This window comes from Mustelus asterias, chromosome 15 (assembly GCF_964213995.1).
Source record: "Mustelus asterias chromosome 15, sMusAst1.hap1.1, whole genome shotgun sequence".
Lineage (NCBI taxonomy): Eukaryota > Metazoa > Chordata > Chondrichthyes > Carcharhiniformes > Triakidae > Mustelus > Mustelus asterias.
In genome coordinates, this window is record NC_135815.1 from 64,083,633 (window position 1) to 64,103,042 (window position 19,410).

At 54.0% G+C, this 19,410-nt stretch overlaps 1 protein-coding gene across 3 annotated transcripts in view; it reads left to right on the forward strand.

Annotated features, from left to right (window-relative positions):
* The window catches only part of ezrb (ezrin b), a 297,539-nt gene extending 287,133 nt beyond the window's left edge, over positions 1 to 10,406 (forward strand). For all 3 annotated transcript variants that reach the window (XM_078229989.1, XM_078229987.1, XM_078229988.1), the window contains exons 13-14: positions 1,363 to 1,617; positions 9,013 to 10,406. In XM_078229989.1, the coding sequence (XP_078086115.1) occupies positions 1,363 to 1,617; positions 9,013 to 9,177 (420 nt within the window). In that variant the 3' untranslated portion in view covers positions 9,178 to 10,406. The remainder of the gene's footprint in view (positions 1 to 1,362; positions 1,618 to 9,012) is intronic.
* The last annotated feature ends 9,004 nt before the right edge of the window (positions 10,407 to 19,410 follow it).

Below are 19,410 nucleotides of genomic sequence, written 5' to 3' on the forward strand. Positions count from 1 at the left end.
CGAAAGTCGGCCCAGTGAAAAAAGTTTGGGAACCATTGACTTAACCCATCTAAAAGTTGTGTTATAGGATGCTGATTTTGCAGTCAAGCATCTGCTTTGTTTAATCATCATGCTGTTTATGTAACGTTGCAAGCAATTACTTGAATGGTGAGGATATTGCAGCTTCGATATCACTTGGAGTAGCACTATGTTCCGAGTCTACCCTGTTTCTGGTCTTAGAATCATCGAATATTCTGTTCGTATCATAGAATCCATACACTGCAGAAGGAGGCCATTCAGCCCATCAAGCCTGCACCGAAAACAATCCCACCCCAATTACCCCACGTATTTACCCTGCTAATCTCCCTGACACTGAGGGGCAATTTACCATGGTCATTCAACCTAACCTGCACATCTTTGGACTGTGGGAGGAAATCGGAGCACCTGGAGCATCCCCACGCAGACACGGGGAGAAAGTGCAGACCCCACACAGACAGTTACCTGAGGCCAGGATTGAATCTGGGTCCCTGGTGCTGTGAGGCAGCAGTACTAACCGCTGTGCCACCGAGCTACCCATATCCCTCCCATAAAACTGCTTTGAAAGCTGATATGAGCAGAATGCACAAATAGCCAGAGGTGTATCCAATACTACTTTGGGCGGCATGGTGGCAACGTGTTAGCACTGCTGCCTCAAAGCTCCTGGGACCTGGGTTCGATTCCCCAGCTTGGATCACTATCTGTGTGGAGATTGCACTTTCTCTCTGTGTCTGAGTGAGTTTCCTCCGGGTGCTCTCCCACAGTCCAAAAATGTGCAGGTTAGGTGTATTGGCCGTGCTAAATTGCCTCTTCGTGTCCCAAGATGCGTGGATTAGAGGGATTCGCGGGCTAAATATGTGGGGTTACGGGGATAGGGCTGAGGTGGGATTGTTGTCAGTGCAGACTTGATGGGCCGAATGGCCTCCTTCTGCACTGTAGGAATTCTATGGTAAGAGTTAAACTCCTTGAGAGTTGAATTTCCCCTTCTGCCATATCTTGTGCTGTCTCAAGGTTAAGGAGAAAGGAGGGATGTGGTGAGCACTTCTGATACTGGAAACAATTCTGTGATCCAGCGTTTGCAGAGAGGGGCGCAATGTAGAAAATCATTACCTGCCCACCTTGCACGCACCATTTTCCCCACAATATTTTAAACAGCCTAATAGGTGCTTCCAATCATGAGTAATACTTCAGATGGAAGAATGTATCTTGCACTAATATTGGAACTTAGACAGTTAGAGAATTGTTGGTGGCTATTTTGTTGAACCACTGTATTCTGTTTAATAATTGAATCAATAATTTAATACATTACAAAGTCTGTACACTAAATCATCATATTTATCACTTCAGGCAAGGGTGGTCCAGGATGATTTGGTGAAAACAAAAGAGGAACTACACATGGTATTATCTGCCCCAGTCTCACTCCCTCTTCCACCCCCTCCACCATCCTATGAGCATCTAGAAGAGAATGAACATGATGATGCTGAAGAGAACCATACCATGTACAGTGCTGACTTCGCAACTGAAGGCATCTTGGATCACAGAAAAGAAGAAGAACGTGTGACAGAAGTGGAAAAAAATGAACGAGTGCAACAGCAGCTAATGGTAAGGAGCTGTACTAGCTATTTGGTGGACCTTATACTGCATCATGAAATCTATGTGCATTTGGTTGTGTTTTAGGGCTGATATAACTAGTTAAATAACTGGTGAAGGGCAGGTTAATTATAGTTATTCAATCTAGTAATTTGGTTGTTTGCACTGTGGAGATACAATTGTGTAGCAGACTGGTTAAGGTAGAATAATGTAGAGTCTTGCTTTGAGAGAAATGCCAATTTTATTTTTGGCAGCTTTACCACTTGCAGGAATCCAACCTTAATATATTCCTTGATTTATAAAATGCTGGTGAAAGAGCTTCCCATACTTGTGGGGATCAGAAGCTTTCTGACAAATGTGAGGTGATGCATTTTGGAAGGTCTAATACAGATAGGAAATATACAGTAAATGGCAGAACCCTTAAGAGTATTGATAGGCAGAGAGATCTGGGTGTACAGGTACACAGGTCACTGAAAGTGGCAACGCAGGTGGAGAAGCTAGTCAAGAAGGCATACAGCATGCTTGCCTTCATTGGCTGGGGCATTGTGTTTAAAAATTGGCAAGTCATGTTGCAGCTTTATAGAACCTTAGTTAGGCCACACTTGGAATATAGTGTTCAATTCTGGTCGCCACACTACCAGAAAGATGTGGAGGCTTTGGAGAGGGTACAGAAAAGATTTACCAGGATGTTGCCTGGTATGGAGGGCATTAGTTATGAGGAGATGTTGGAGAAGCTTGGTTTGTTCTCACTGGAACGACGGAGGTTGAGGGGTGACCTGAAAGAAATCTACAAGATTATGAGGGGCATGGACAGAGTGGATAGTCAGAAGCTTTTTCCCAGGGTGGAAGAGTGAATTACTAGGGGGCATCGGTTTAAGGTGCGAGGGGCAAGGTTTAAAGGAGATGTATGAGGCAAGTTTTTTACACAGTGGGTGGTGGGTGCCTGGAACTCGCTGCAGGGGGAGGTAGTGGAAGCAGATACGATAGTGACTTTTAAGGGGCGTCTGGACAAATACATGAATAGGATGGGAAGAGAGGGATATGGTCCCCAGAAGGGTAGGGGATTTTAGTTAAGTCGGGCAGCATGGTCGATGCAGGCTTGGAAGGCCAAAGGGCCTGTTCCTGTGCTGTAATTTTCTTTGTTCTTTCATTTCACCATGACCTGGACATACTAACCTCAATATCCCAATGGGCATTGGATTGTCTGGGAAAGGTCTGGGCTAAATTGGAGGAGCTTTAGCTTAAAGCTTAAAAAGAAGGTGTCTGAAGGATTTGATTTGATTTATTATTGTCAAATATATTGGGATATAGTGAAAAGTATTGTTTCTTGCGTGCTATACAGACAAAACTTGCTGTTTATAGAGTACATTAGGGAGAAGGAAAGAAGAGCGTGCAGAATGTAGTGTTATAGTCATAGCTAGGTGTCGAGAAGGATCAACTTAAAATAAGGTAAAAGCAAAATTCTGCGGATGCTAGAATCTGAAACAAAAACAGAAAATGCTGGAAAATCTCAGCAGGTCTGACAGCATCTGTGGAGAGAGAATAGAACCAATGTTTCAAGTCTGGATGACGCTTCGTCACAGCTCTGATGAAGGGTCATCCAGACTCAAAATGCTGGCTCTATTCTCCACAAATACTGTTAGCTCTGCTGAGATTTTCCAGCATTTTCTGTTTTAATATAAGGTCGGTCCATTCAAAGTCTGATGGCAACAGGGAAGAAGCTGTTCTTGAGTCAGTTGGTTTGTGTTCTCAGACTTTTGTATCTTTTTCCCGATGGAAGAAGGTGGAAGAGAGTATGTCCGGGATGCAAGGGGTTCCTGGTTATGGTGGCTGCTTTTCTGAGGCAGCAAGAAATGTAGACAGAGTCAATGGATGGGAGGCTGGTTTGCGTGATGGACTAGGCTACGTTCATAACCCTTTGTAGTTCCTTGCAGTCTTGGTCAGAGCAGGAACTATACCAAGCTGTGATACATCCAGGAAGCATGTTTTCTATGGTACATCTGTAAAAATTGGTGAGAGTCGTAGCGGGCATGCCAAATTCCCTTAGCCTCCTGGGAGAGTAGAGGTGTTGGTAAGCTTTCTTATCTACAGCGTTAGCATGGAGGGACCAGGACAGGTTGTTGGTAATCTAGAAAATTGAAGCACTTGACCATTTCCACTTCATCCCCGTTAATATAGACAAGGGCATGTCTTCCACTACGCTTCCTGAAGTTGATGACTGTCTCCTTTGTTTTACTGACATTGTGGGAGAGATTATTGTTGTTGCACCATTTCACCATATTCTCTATCACTTTCCTGTACTTCACCTTATCATTGTTTGAGATCCGACCCACTATGGTGGCGTCATCAGCAAACTTGAAAATGGAGTTGGAGCAAAATTTGGCCACACAAAGAACAAAGAAAAGTACAGCACAGGAACAGGCCCTTCAGCCCTCCAAGCCTCTGCCGATCATGATGTTTGCCTGCACTTATGGAGTCCGTATCCTTCCTGTCCCATCCTATTCATGTATTCGCCTAAATGCCACTATCATACCTGTTCCCACCACCCTCCCATGTAACGCGTTCCAGACATTTACCACCGTCTGCGTAAAAAAAAACTTGCCTCGCACATCTCCTCTACACTTTTCCCCACGCACCTTAAACCTATGTCCCCTAGTACTTAACTTTTCTACCCTCAGAAAGCACATCTGACTATCCTCTCTGTCCATGTCACTCATAATCTTGTAGACCTCTATCAGGTCACCCTTCAACCTCCCTCGTTCCGGTGAGAACAAACCAAGTTTATCCAACCTCTCCTCATAGTTAATACCCTTCAGACCAAGCAACATCCTGGTAAATCTCTTCTGTACCCTCTCCAAAGCATCCACATCCTTCTGGTAATGTGGCGACCAGAATTGTACACAATATTCTAAATAAGGCCTACCTAAGGTTCTGTACAGCTGCAGCATGACCTGCAATTTTTATACTCAATGCCTCGACCGATGAAGGCAAGCATGCCGTATGCTTTCTTGACTACCTTATCCACCTGCGTTGCCACTTTCAGTGATCGGTGGACATGTACGCCCAGATCTCTCTGCCTGTCAATACTCCTAAGGGTTCTACCATTTACTGTATAATTCCTACATGCATTGTACCTTCCAAAATGCATTTTCTCACACTTGTCTGGGTTAAACCCCATCTGCCATTTCTCTGCCCAAGTCTCCAACTGGTCTATGTCTTGCTCTATCCTCTGATAATCCTCTTCACTATCCGCAACGCCACCAATTTTTATGTTGTCTGCAAACTTGCTAATCAGACCAGCTACATTTTCCTCCAAATCATTTATATATACTATGAACAACAAAGGTCCCAGAATTGATCCCTGTGGAACACTGCTAGTCACAGCCTTCCGTTCAGAAAAGGACCCCTCTATTGCTACCTTCTGTCGTCTATGGCCAAGCCACTTCTGTATCCATCTTGCCAGCTCTCCTCTGATCCCGTGTGGCTTCACCTTTCATACCAGTCTACCATGAGGTACCTTGTCAAAGGCTTTACTGAAGTCCATGTATGCAACATCCACTGCCTTTCCCTCATCTATCATCTTTGTCTCTTCCTTGAAAACCTCGATCAAGTTAGTGAGACACGACCTCCCCTTCACAAAACCATGCTGTCTATCACTAATAAGTCTGTTTATTTCTAAATGTGAATAAATCCTGTTTCTAAAAATCTTTTCCAATAATTTCCCTCCCACTGACGTAAGGCTCACTGGCCCATAATTTCCTGGATTATCCCTGCTGCCCTTCTTAAACAATGGAACAACATTGGCTATCCTCCAGTTCTCTGGAACTTCACCTGTAGCCAATGAGGATACAAAGATTTCTGTCAAGGCCCCAGCAATTTCCGCCCTTGCCTCCCTCCATAGTCTGGGGTAGATCCCATCAGGCCCTGGGGACTTCTGCTTTAATGCTTTTTAAGACACCCAATATCTCCTCCTTTTTGACATTGACATGACTCAGAATATCTACACACCCTATCCTAGGCTCCTCATCCATCAAGTCCCCCTCTTTGGTGAATACTGAGGCAAAGTATTAATTTAGTATCTTGCCCATTTCCTCTGGTTCCATGGATTGACTCCCTTCACTATTCTTGAGTGGGCCAACCCTTTCTCTAGCTACCCTCTTGCACTTTACATACGTATAAAATGCCTTAGGATTTTCCTTAACCTTGTTTGCCAAGGACTTTTCATGACCCCTTTTAGCTGTCCTAATGCCTTCCTTAAGTTCCTTCCTGTGTTCTTTATATTCTTCAAGGGCTTCATCTGTCCTAAGCCTTTTAAACCTTATGAATGCTTCCTTTTTCTTTTTGACAAGGCTCATAATGTCCCTCATTATCCAGGGTTCCTGATACTTGCCATACTTATCCTTTTCTGAGGAAGAATGTTCTTGCTTTCGAGGGAGTGCAGTGAAGGTTTATCATGCTGATTCCGGGGATGGCGGGACTGGTGTATGAGGAGAAATGGACTAGGTTATGATTGTTTTCACCGGAGTTCCGACAAATGAGGGGGGATCTCATAGAGACTTACATATTTCTAACAGGTTTAGACAGGATAGATGCAAGGAGGGTGTTCCCGATGGTGGGGGAGTCCAGAACCTGGGGTCACAGTCTGAGGATTCAGGGTAAACCATTTAGGACGGAGGTGAGGAGACATTTCTTCACCCAAAGAGTGGTGAGTCTATGGAATTCATTACCACAGGAAGTAGTTGATGCCAAAACATTGAATACATTCAAGAGGTGGCTGGATATAGCACTTGGGGTGAATGGGATCAAAGATTATGGGGAAAAAGCAGGATTAGGCTTTTGAGTTGGATGATCAGCCATGATCGTAATGAATAGCGGAGCAGGCTCGAAGGGCCAAATAGCCTCCTCCTACGGAGGAGATGTCGTTGCGTATTATTACAGATTGCAGACTGTGGATTAGGAAGTCTAGGATCCAGTCGCAGAGGGAGGAGCCGAGCTCTGAGCCACAGATTTTAGAGATGAGTTTCGTAGGAATAATGTAGTTCAAGGTTGAGTTGTAGTCAATAAATAGTTGAGGGTGGCACAATGGTTAGCACTGCTGCCTCACAGCGTCAGGTACCCTAGTTCAAATCCAGCCTTGGGTGACTCTGTACGGAGTTTGCACATTCTCCACATGTCTGCGTGGGTTTTCTCCGGGTCTCTGATTTCCTCCCACAGTCCAAAGCTGTGTATGTTAGGTATATTGGCCATGGTAAATTTACAGAGTTATGAGTATAGATGGAATAGTGGCCTGGGTGGGATGCTCTTTCAGAGAGTTGGTGCAGATTTGATGGGCTGCATGGCCTCTCCCTGCACTGAAGATTCCACGGTTCTATGGATAAGGTGGGGCCTTCTCAGATGTACAAAATTCAAAATGGGATGGATAAATCAACAGTGTTACTTCAAATTGAAGCCAACATTTAATAGAACATAGAACAGTATAGCACAGAACAGGCCCTTCAGCCCACGATGTTGTGCCGAGCTTTATCCGAAACCAAGATCAAGCTATCCCACTCCCTATCATCCTGGTGTGCTCCATGTGCCTATCCAATAACCGCTTAAATGTTCCTAAAGTGTCTGGCTCCACTATCACTGCAGGCAGTCCATTCCACACCCCAACCACTCTCTGCGTAAAGAACCTACCTCTGATATCCTTCCTATATCTCCCACCATGAACCCTATAGTTATGCCCCCTTGTAATAGCTCCATCCACCCGAGGAAATAGTCTTTGAACGTTCACTCTATCTATCCCCTTCATCATTTTATAAACCTCTATTGAGTCTCCCCTCAGCCTCCTCCGCTCCAGAGAGAACAGCCCTAGCTCCCTCAACCTTTCCTCATAAGACCTACCCTCCAAACCAGGCAGCATCCTGATAAATCTCCTCTGCACTCTTTCCAGCGCTTCCACATCCTTCTTATAGTGAGGTGACCAGAACTGCACACAATATTCCAAATGTGGTCTCACCAAGGTCCTGTACAGTTGCAGCATAACACCACGGCTCTTAAACTCCAACCCCCTTTTAATAAAAGCTAACACACTATAGGCCTTCTTCACAGCTCTATCCACTTGAGTGGCAACCTTCAGAGATCTGTGGATATGGACCCCAAGATCTCTCTGTTCCTCCACAGTCTTCAGAACCCTACCTTTGACCCTGTAATCCACATTTAAATTAGTCCTACCAAAATGAATCACCTCACATTTCTCAGGGTTAAACTCCATTTGCCATTTTTCAGCCCAGCTTTGCATCCTATCTCTGTCTCTTTGCAGCCTACAACAGCCCTCCACCTCATCCACTACTCCACCAATCTTGGTGTCATCAGCAAATTTACTGATCGCCCCTACAGCACCCTCCTCCAAGACATTAATAAAAATCACAAATAGCAGAGGACCAAGCACTGATCCCTGTGGCACTCCGCTTGCAACCTGCCTCCAATCCGAAAATTTTCCATCCACCACCACCCTCTGTCTTCGATCAGATAGCCAGTTACCTATCCAATCGGCCAACTTTCCCTCTATCCCACACCTCCTTACTTTCATCATAAGCCGCCAATGGTGGACCTTATCAAACGCCTTCCTAAAATCCATGTATATGACATCAACTGCCCTACCTTCATCAACACACTTAGTTACCTCCTCAAAAAATTCTTGTTAATGAACATGAAATTTATAGAATCATAGAATCCGTTCAGTGCATAAGGAGTCCATTCAGCCCATCAAGTCTGCCCAAACTCTCTGACAGAGTATCTTACCCAGACCCTCTTCCCCCACCCTATCCCCATAACCCAATGGTTAATGCATCTAACCCACACATCTTGGGACATTATGGGGCAACTTAAAGCTATTAGAAACATTTTAAGTACTGTAAAACATTGGTGACTGAGAAGAAGCTAGTTTAGGTAAGAATTTTGGGTTGGCACAGTGGTTAGCACTGCTCTCTGTCAGTGCCAGGGCCCCAGGTTCAATTCCAGCCTTGAGTGACTGTCTGTGTGGAGTTTGCACATGCTCACCGTGTCTGCGTGGGTTTCCTCCTGGTGCTCCAGTTTCCTCCCACAGTCCAAAGATGCGCGGGTTTGGTTGATTGGTCATGCTAAATTGTCCCTTAGCATCCCAAGATGTATGGGTTAGGGGAATTAAAAGTTAATATGTGAGGTTACGGGGATATGGCTTGGGTAAGATGCTCTGTTGGAGTGTCAGTTCAGATGGGATGGGCCGAATGGCCACCCTCTGGACTGTAGGGATTCTATGATTCTTTGAATATTTAGTATCAAATACATTGATTAATTTATCTGAGATTTATTTGCCATGTGTACCTTTAATGGGAGGATTGACTTGATTGTTCTTTCTCCCCTTCCCTCTCTCCCTATCAAAAGCTTTTGAGCAGTGAGCTCGCCCAAGCCAGAGATGAGAGCAAGAAAACGTCCAATGACATCATTCACATGGAAAATGTCAGAAAAGGTCAAGACAAATATAAGACACTTCGCCAGATACGGCGAGGAAACACCAAGCAGAGAGTGGATGAGTTTGAATCTATGTAAAATTTCACTTCCAGCGGTACCTGTGTATTGTTCCAAATAGGATGATGCACAATTGGAAGTATTTTAATTTTTCTGGTGATCACTGGATCAACCACGTTGGATTCTAGAGTAAAGAGGCTATTTAGGGGTACAGTCTGAAGTTTCCATTTCCCCTCCCCCACTAGTTCTGCCAAGTCTAAATTTTATATAAATATGTGTCCAAATTTTGAATCTCTTCATTCTTGAGCAGTGAACCAGATCATTGGTCACATAATTTTTTAATATTTTTGTAGGCCTTTCAGTACTTGAAGGAAATGCTCTTCCTTCTGAAATAATGTGCTGCAGTGCAAAAATGATTGTTCGGTGCCAAAAATAGAGCAAGATTTTTTTAAAGGAAATCAACCTATGCCCCAACATTATAGCTGAAATGGCCAGGATCATGAATTGGTTCAATCAAAGCAAATTTCTTCTTTGCATCGCTTTCTGTCACAAACCATGATCACTCAGGGGAAATGATGATTTTAATTCGTGCTTGCCATTCTGCAGTTGAGAATTCATTTTTGATCTTGCAAATATTAATGGGCATATGATCATAATAGTGTCCACACACACACGATCAATGGCATACACATGATTGAAACACTTTAGACACTATCACCTTTCTCTGCATCTTACTGCAGATTATGAACTTCCATAGTTTCAATGTAATATCACAAGTTATCAATGACCACCTAGTACAGGTCTGTGGGAAATGGATACGCCTTTGTATATTTTTACTATTCCAAGATTTACACTTCAACACTTAAAGATGACAATGTTATATCTATAATGGAATAAAAATTTGTTTTGTGGTACTGAAACAAATCTGAATTCTTATTTTGTAGAACTGAATCTATCTGTAAAGATTTTTTTATTTTAGACCAAATGAGCAATAAAGCATGTTTGTAAAATTTCAGTGGCAAGAGCAAAATCTCACATTCTATTTAACCTGATCAACTAATAAAGATGATTATTAGAACTAAATATGCCAATCTTTAATTTTGACATTGTGAAAGTTCATCTGTTAAAGCTTTATAATTCAACATGACTCACCAAGGTATGAAGAACATGTAACAATGTACACTATCACTACATTCTGTCTTAATAGTGCGCTTATCAAAATGACCAGTTCTGTACTTTGTACTTGCAAATCTTGTACTAAAATGGGTTTTGCAATGTTGAATTGCACCTAATAAAGATTTTGGCAATGATTTTGGGCTTTAGAGCATTTACCCACTTGACCTTGCTTCTGCATAAATGTGCACATCATAAAGATATGGTGAACCTATAAAGCAGCTGAGCCTGATCGTAATGGGGAATAGTACTGCAGAAGTGTAGCACTATGCAATGTTGGTGCATTTGGTCACTGTCTCCATAGCACCATAAAATTGACAAAATTGCATTGTTGTGCTGTCTTTATCGCAAAGGGTTAGACCAGATATCAACATTACATTGAAAATCATAACTCTTGAAATTCCAATGATTAGCTGAGTCTTGTTTTCCAGCATTGCACTTAGTTGATCTCACCTTGTGTCAGCAACACTATGCCAAAGGTTCATGTGCCCTCTACTGATAATGAACATTTAATAAAGGAAAGAGTTCAGCTGCAAAATCGCTCAATTTTTTGCTAACCTCATGAGTCCCACAACACCTGATTGCTCTTTGCAGTCCTTCTAAAACAAATGTTTTACAGCATAAGGGTTATACAGTGCAGAAAAGGCCCATCAGCCCATCGAGTCTGCACTGACAATAACTATCTCTAAGACGTGCAAATCTAATTTGCCTACACTTGTCCCATATCCTTGAATATTATATTTCAAGTGCTCGTCCAAATATTTTTTTAAAGGTTGGAAGGATTCTGGCCTCCACTATCTTCCGGGCAGTGCAGTCCAGATTCCCACCACCCTCAGTGAAATTTTATTTTCTCAAGTCCCCCCTGAATCTCCTGCCCCTTAGCCTAAAACTATGCCCTTTTGTGATTGACCCCTCAAACAAGGGCTGCTCCCTTCTCACCCTATCCATACGCCTCATAATCTTAAACACCTCAATCATGTGCCACCCACTTCATGTCCATATGTTTTGAACCAGCTGGCCCATCTTATGAGAATTGCCTTTTCATATTTGCACCCTTGATGAGATTCATTTAGATTAAGTCCCAACCATTAATTTCACAAAATAAAGCAGGGGCCTCTTGAACTGTTGCAGTTATGATGATTCACATTATTTACATAATAGCGACAGAGATGTGGCTACACCCAAGGTAGAGGGAGATAGATGGGTGACCAGACGAGGTAGCCAGCATAGGTCCCCTAACCTCCAACAAGAAGGCCGTTTTGGATGCGGACGCTGGGTCCAACCACCAACCCAGACCACAGGAATGACTGCCATCCTGGACAATGGGCCTGACCACTGCTTCAGACCTTTTGTCCTGCCGCCACTCGGGACCTTTAGGCCGACTGTCAACCTGGACAGTGGGCCTGAAAGTAATCCTGGACCTTCCATCTTACCCCCACATCGGAAATTTGGTTCGCATGCCACCCAGGAGCTTGGGTGCGACCGCCACCCCGGACCTCTGGTCCGACCGGCACGCCGGAACTCACCGATGACCTCCAACCTGGACCTCGGGTACGACCGCCACCTCGGGCCCGGCCGCCACCCCGGACCACGGGCCAGGCCGCCACCCCGGACCTCGGGCCTGGCTACCACCCTGGACCTCGGGCCCGGCCGCCAACCCGGACCTCATGCCCGGCCGCCAACCCGGACCTCATGCCCGGCCGCCAGCCCGGACCTTGGACACGGCCGCCTGCCCGGACCTCGGGCCTGGCCACCAGCCCGAACCTCGGGCCGACTCCAGCCCAGACATTGGGCCTGGCCGCCAGCCCGGACCTCGGGCCCGGCTGCCAGCCTGGACCTTGGGCCCAGATACCAGCCCGGAACTCCGGCTCGGCCACGAGCCCGGTCCTTGGGCCCAGCTGCCAGCCGGGACCCCGGCCCGGCCGCCACCCCGGACCATGGGCGCGCCCACCAAAGAACAAAGAACAAAGAACAGTACAGCACAGGAAACAGGCCCTTCGGCCCTCCAAGCCTGTGCCGCTCCTTGGTCCAACTAGACCAATCGTTTGTATCCCTCCATTCCCAGGCTGCTCATGTGACTATCCAGGTAAGTCTTAAACGATGTCAGCGTGTCTGCCTCCACCACCCTACTTGGCAGCGCATTCCAGGCCCCCACCACCCTCTGTGTAAAAAACGTCCCTCTGATGTCTGAGTTATACTTCGCCCCTCTCAGCTTGAGCCCGTGACCCCTCGTGATCGTCACCTCCGACCTGGGAAAAAGCTTCCCACTGTTCACCCTATCTATACCCTTCATAATCTTGTATACCTCTATTAGATCTCCCCTCATTCTCCGTCTTTCCAAGGAGAACAACCCCAGTCTACCCAATCTCTCCTCATAGCTAAGACCCTCCATACCAGGCAACATCCTGGTAAACCTTCTCTGCACTCTCTCCAATGCCTCCACGTCCTTCTGGTAGTGCGGCGACCAGAACTGGACGCAGTACTCCAAATGCGGCCTAACCAGCGTTCTATACAGCTGCATCATCAGACTCCAGCTTTTATACTCTATACCCCGTCCTATAAAGGCAAGCATACCATATGCCTTCTTCACCACCTTCTCCACCTGTGTTGCCACCTTCAAGGATTTGTGGACTTGCACACCTAGGTCCCTCTGTGTTTCTATACTCCTGATGACTCTGCCATTTATTGCATAACTCCTCCCTACATTATTTCTTCCAAAATGCATCACTTCGCATTTATCCGGATTAAATTCCATCTGCCACCTCTCCGCCCAATTTTCCAGCCTATCTATATCCTGCTGTATTGCCCGACAATGCTCTTCGCTATCCGCAATTCCAGCCATCTTTGTGTCATCCGCAAACTTGCTGATTACACCAGTTACACCTTCTTCCAAATCATTTATATATATCACAAATAGCAGAGGTCCCAGTACAGAGCCCTGCGGAACACCACTGGTCACAGACCTCCAGCCGGAAAAAGACCCTTCGACCACTACCCTCTGTCTCCTATGGCCAAGCCAGTTCTCCACCCATCGAGCCACTTCTCCTTGTATCCCATGAGCCTTAACCTTCTTAACCAACCTGCCATGTGGGACTTTGTCAAATGCCTTACTGAAATCCATATAGACGACATCCACGGCCCTTCCTTCATCAACCGTTTTTGTCACTTCCTCAAAAAACTCCACCAAATTTGTAAGGCACGACCTCCCTCTTACAAAACCATGCTGTCTGTCACTAATGAGATTGTTCCGTTCTAAATGCACATACATCCTGTCTCTAAGAATCCTCTCCAACAACTTCCCTACCACGGACGTCAAGCTCACCGGCCTATAATTTCCTGGCTTATCCCTGCTACCCTTCTTAAACAACGGGACCACATTCGCTATCCTCCAATCCTCAGGGACCCCACCCGTGTCCAAAGAAGCGACAAAGATTTCCGTCAGAGGCCCAGCAATTTCCTCTCTCGTCTCCCTGAGCAGTCGAGGATAGATGCCATCAGGCCCTGGGGCTTTGTCAGTTTTAATGTTCCCTAAAAAACCTAACACTTCCTCTCTCGTAATGGAGATTTTCTCTAACGGGTCAACACCTCCCTCCGAGACACTCCCGGTTAACACGCCCCTCTCCTTCGTGAATACCGATGCAAAGTATTCATTTAGGATCTCCCCTATTCCCTTGGGTTCTAAGCATAATTCCCCTCCTTTGTCCCTGAGAGGTCCGATTTTCTCCCTGACAACTCTTTTGTTCCTAACGTATGAATAGAATGCCTTAGGATTCTCCTTAATACTGCCTGCCAAGAACATCTCGTGCCCTCTTTTTGCCCTTCTAACTCCCCGTTTGAGATCTTTCCTACTCTCTCTGTATTCCTCCAGAGCTCCATCTGTTTTCAGTTGCCTGGACTTAACGTACGCCTCCCTTTTCATTTTAATCAGATCCTCAATTTCCCTGGTTATCCACGGCTCTCGAATCCTATCTTTCCTATACACCGGACCTAGGGCCCGGCCGCCACCCCGTACCTCGGGCCGGCTGCCACTACGGACCTTGGGCCACTCCGGAAGTCGGGCCCGTTCGCCACCACGGACCACGGGCCCGGCCGCCACCCAGGACATCGGGCCCGGCCGCCACCAAGGGCCTCGGGCCCGGGTGCCATCCCGCACCTCGGGCGCGGCCATCAGTCCGGACCTCAGGACTGGCTGCCAGCCCGGACCTCGGGCCTGGCCGCCAGCCCAGACCTCGGGCCTGTCCGTCAGCCCAATCCTCGGGCCCGGCCGCTAACTCGGACCTCGGGCCCCGCCGCCACCAGCGCCTTGGGCCTCGCCTTCACCCTGGACCACAGGCACAGACGCCAGCCGGGACTCGGGCCCGGCCGCCACCTCGGGCCCGGCCGCCACCCTGGACCTCGGGCCCGGCCGCCACCCCGGACCTCGGGCCCGGCCGCCACCCCGGACCTCGGGCCCCGCCGCCTCCCCGGACCTCGGGCCCAGACGCCAGCCCGCACCTCGGTCCCGGCGGCCAGACTGGACCTGGGGACCAGCCGCCAGACCGCACCTCGGGCCCGGCTGCCAGCCCGGACCTCGGGCCCAGACACCAGCCCGGAACTCCGGACCGGCCAGCAGCCCGGACCTTGGACCCAGCTGCCAGCCGGGACCTCGGGCCTGGCCGCCACCTCGGACCTCGGGCGCGGCCGCCACACCGAACCTAGGGCCTGACCGCCACCCCGGACCTCGGGCCCGCTGCCACTACAGACCTCGGGCCCGTCCGCCACTCCGGAACTCGGGCCCGGCCGCCACCCCGGACATCGGGTGCGGCCGCCACACGGGACCTAGGGCCTGACCGCCACCCCGGACCTCGGGCCCGCTGCCACTACAGACCTCGGGCCCGTCCGCCACTCCGGAACTCGGGCCCGGCCGCCACCCCGGACATCGGGTGCGGCCGCCACACGGGACCTAGGGCCTGGCCGCCACCCCGGACCTCGGGCCCGTCCGCCACTCCGGAACTCGGGCCCGTTCGCCACCCCGGACCGCGGGCCCGGCCGCCACCTCGGACCTCAGGCCCGGCCGCCACCCAGGACCTCGGGCACGGACGCCACTGAGGACCTCGGGCCCGACCGCAACCAACGGCCTTGGGCCCGGGTGCCACCCCGGACCTCGGGCGCAGCTGCCAGCCCGGAGCTCGGGCGCAGCCGTCAGCTCGGACCTCGGGCCCGGCCGCCAACCCGGAACTCGGGCCAGGCCGCCAGCCCGGACCTCGGGCCCGGCCTTCACCCCGGACCTCTGGCCCGGCCGCCAGCCCGGACCTCCTGCCCGGCTGCCAGCCCAGACCTCGGGCCCGGCCACCAGCCTGGAACTCGGGCCCGGCCGCAATCCCGGACCCCAGCCCGGACCTCGGGCCCGGCCACCAGCCTGGAACTCGGGCCCGGCCGCAATCCCGGACCTCAGGCCCGGACCCCAGCCCGGACCTCGGGCCTGGCTGCCAGTCCGGACCTCGGGCCCGGCTGTCAGCCCGGACTTCGGGCCCAGACACCAGCCCGGAACTCCGGCCCGGCCACCAGCCCGGACCTTGGGCCCAGGTGCCAGCTGGGACATTGGGCCCGGCCGCCACCCCGGACCTCAGGCGTGGCCGCCACACCGGACCTCGGGCCCGTCCGCCACTCCGTAACTCGGGCCCGTTCGCCACTCCAGACCGCGGTCCCGTTCGCCACCCAGGACCTCGGGCCCGGCCGCCACCCAGAACATCGGGCCCGGCCGACACGAAGGGCCTCGGGCCCGGGTGCCATCCCAGACCTCGGGCGCCATCCCAGACCTCGGGCGCAGCCGCAAGCACGGACCTCGGGCCCGGTCGCCACCCTGGACCTCGGGCCCGGTCGCCACCCTGGACCTCGGGCCCGGCCGCCACCCTGGACCTCGGGCCCGGCTGCCAGCCATGAACTCGGGCCCGGCTGCCAGTCCGGACCTCGGGCCCAGACACCAGCCCGGAACTCCGGCCCGGCCACCAGCCCGGACCTTGGGCCCAGCTGCCAGCTGGGACATTGGGCCCGGGTGCCACCCCGGACCTCGGGCGCAGCTGCCAGCCCGGACCTCGGGCGCGGCCATTAGCTCGGACCTCAGGCCCGGACGCCAGCCCGGAACTCAGGCCCGGCCACCAGCCCGGACCTCAGGACTGGCTGCCAGCCCAGACCTCGGGCCCGGCCGCCAGCCCGGACATCGGGCCTCGCCGTCTGCCCTGACCTTGGGCCCGGCCGCCAGCCCGGACCTCGGGCGCAGCTGCCAGCCCGGACCTCGGGCGCGGCCGTCAGCTCGGACCTCGGGCCCACCCGCCAGCCCGGACCTCGGGCCTGGCCGTCTGCCCGGACCTCGGGCGCGGCCGTCAGCTCGGACCTCGGGCCTGGCCGCCAGCCCGGACCTCAGGCCCGGCCGCTAGCCCGGACCTCGGGCCCGGCCGCCAGCCCTGACCTCGGGCCCGGCTGCCAGCCATGAACTCGGGCCCGGCTGCCAGCCCGGACCTCGGGCCCAGACACCAGCCCGGAACTCCGGCCCGGCCGCCAACCCGGACCTCGGGCCCGCTGCCACAACAGACCTCGGGCCCGTCCGCCACTCCGTAACTCGGGCCCATTCGCCACTCCAGACCGCGGTCCCGTTAGCCACCCAGGACCTCGGGCCCGGCCGCCACCCAGAACATCGGGCCCGGCCGACACAAAGGGCCTCGGGCCCGGGTGCCATCCCAGACCTCGGGCGCAGCCGCCAGCCCGGAACTCGGGCGCGGCCGTCAGTCCGGACCTCACGACTGGCTGCCAGACTGGACCTCGGGCCTGGCCGCCAGCCCAAACCACGGGGCGGGCCGCTAACCCGGACCTCGGGCCCCGCCGCCACCCAGTGCCTTGGGCCTCGCCTTCACCCTGGACCACAGACACGGCCGCAAGCACGGACCTCGGGCCCGGTCGCCACCCTGGACCTCGGGCCCGGCCGCCACCCCGGACCTCGGGCCCGGCCGCCACCCAGGACCTCGGGCCCGGCCGCCACCCTGGACCTCGGGCCCGGCCGCCAGCCCGGACTTCGGGCCCGGCGGCCAGACAGGACCTCGGGCCCGACCGCCACCCTGGACCTTGGGCCCGGATGCCAGCCCGCACCTCGGGCCCGGACGGGCCGCATGCCCAGATCTCGGGCCTAGCCGCCACCCCGGACCTCGGGCCCGGCCTTGGCCCGGCCGCCAGCCCGGACCTCCTGCCCGGCTGCCAGCCCGGACCTCAAGCCCGGCCACCAGCCCGGAACTCAGGCCCGGCGGCCAGACTGGACCTCAGGACCGGCCGCCAGACCGGACCTCGGGCCTGGCTGCCAGCCCGGACCTCGGGCCCAGACACCAGCCCGGAACTCCGGCCCGGCCAGCAGCCTGGACCTTGGACACAGCTGCCAGCCAGGACCTCGGGCCCGGCCGCCACCCCGGACCTCGGCGCGGCAACCACACCGGACCTAGGGCCTGGCCGCCACCCCGGACCTCGGGCCCGCTACCACTACAGACCTTGGGCCCGTCCGCCACGCAGGAACCCGGGCCCATTTGCCACCCCGGACCGCGGGCCCGGCCGCCAGCCCGGACCTCGGGCCTGGCTGCCAGCCCGGTCCTGGGGCCCGGCCGCCAGCCCGGTCCTCGGGCCCAGCCTCCAGCCCGGACCTCGGGCCCAGCCTCCAGCCCGGACCTCGGGCCCGGCCTCCATTCCGGTCCACGGGCCCGTCCACCAGCCTGGACCTCGGGTCCGTCCGCGAGCCCAGACCTTGGGCCCAGCCATAACACCGGACCTCGGGCCCGGCCGCCACCCAGCGCCTTGGGCCTGGCCTTCACCCTGGACCTCAGGCCCGGACGCCACCCCGGACATTGGGCCAGGCCGCCACCCAGGACCTCAGGCCCGGCCGCCAGCTCAGGCCCGGCCGGCACCCCGGACGTCGGGCCCAGCCACCACCCCGGACCTCGGATCCGGCCGCCACACCGGACCTCGGGCCCGGACGCCACACCAGACTTCGGGTGTGGCCGCCACCCAGGACCTCGGGCCGGGCCGCCACCCCAGACCTCGGGCCCGGCTGCCACCCTTGACCTCGGGCCTGGCCGCCACCCTGGACATCGGGCGCGGCTGCCACCGCGGACGTTGGGCCCGGCCGCCAGACTGGACCTCGGACACGGCCACCTGCCCGGCCACATGCCCGGACATCGGGCCCGGCCGCCAGCTTGGACCTCGGGCCCGGCCACAACCCCGGACCTCGGGTCCAGCCGCCACCCCGGACCTCGGGGCCGGCCTTCACCCCTGACCTCTGGCCCGGCCGCCAGCCCGGACCTCCTGCCCGGCTGCCAGCCCGGACCTCGGGCCCGGCCATCAGCACGGACCTCGGGCCCAGACACCAGCCCGGACCTCGGGCCCGCCCACCAGCCCGGAACTCGGGCCCGGCCGCAATCCCGGACCCCAGCCCGGACCTCGGGCCCGCCCACCAGCCCGGAACTCGGGCCCGGCCGCCAGCCCGGAACTCGGGCCCGGCCATCAGCACGGACCTCGGGCCCAGACACCAGCCCGGAACTCCGGCCCGGCCACCAGCCCGGACCTTGGGCCCAACTGCTAGCCGGGACATTGGGCCCGGCCGCCACCCCGGACCTCGGGCGCGGCCGCCACCCAGGACCTCGGGTCCAGCCGCCACCCCGGACCTCGGGCCCGGCCTTCACCCCTGACCTCTGGCCCGGCCGCCAGCCCGGACCTCCTGCCCGGCTGCCAGCCCGGACCTCGGGCCCGCCCACCAACCCGGAACTCGGGCCCGGCCGCCAGCCCGGAACTCGGGCCCGGCCATCAGCACGGACCTCGGGCCCAGACACCAGCCCGGAACTGCGGCCCGGCCACCAGCTCGGACCTTGGGCCCAACTGCTAGCCGGGACATTGGGCCCGGCCGCCACCCCGGACCTCGGGCGCGGCCGCCACCCAGGACCTCGGGCCCGCTGCCACAACAGACCTCGGGCCCGTCCGCCACTCTGTAACTCGGGCCCATTCGCCACTCCGGACCGCGGTCCCGTTCACCACACAGGACCTCGGGCCCAGCCGGCACCCAGAACATCGGGCCCGGCCGCCACGAAGGGCCTCGGGCCCGGGTGCCATCCCGGACCTCAGGCGCAGCCG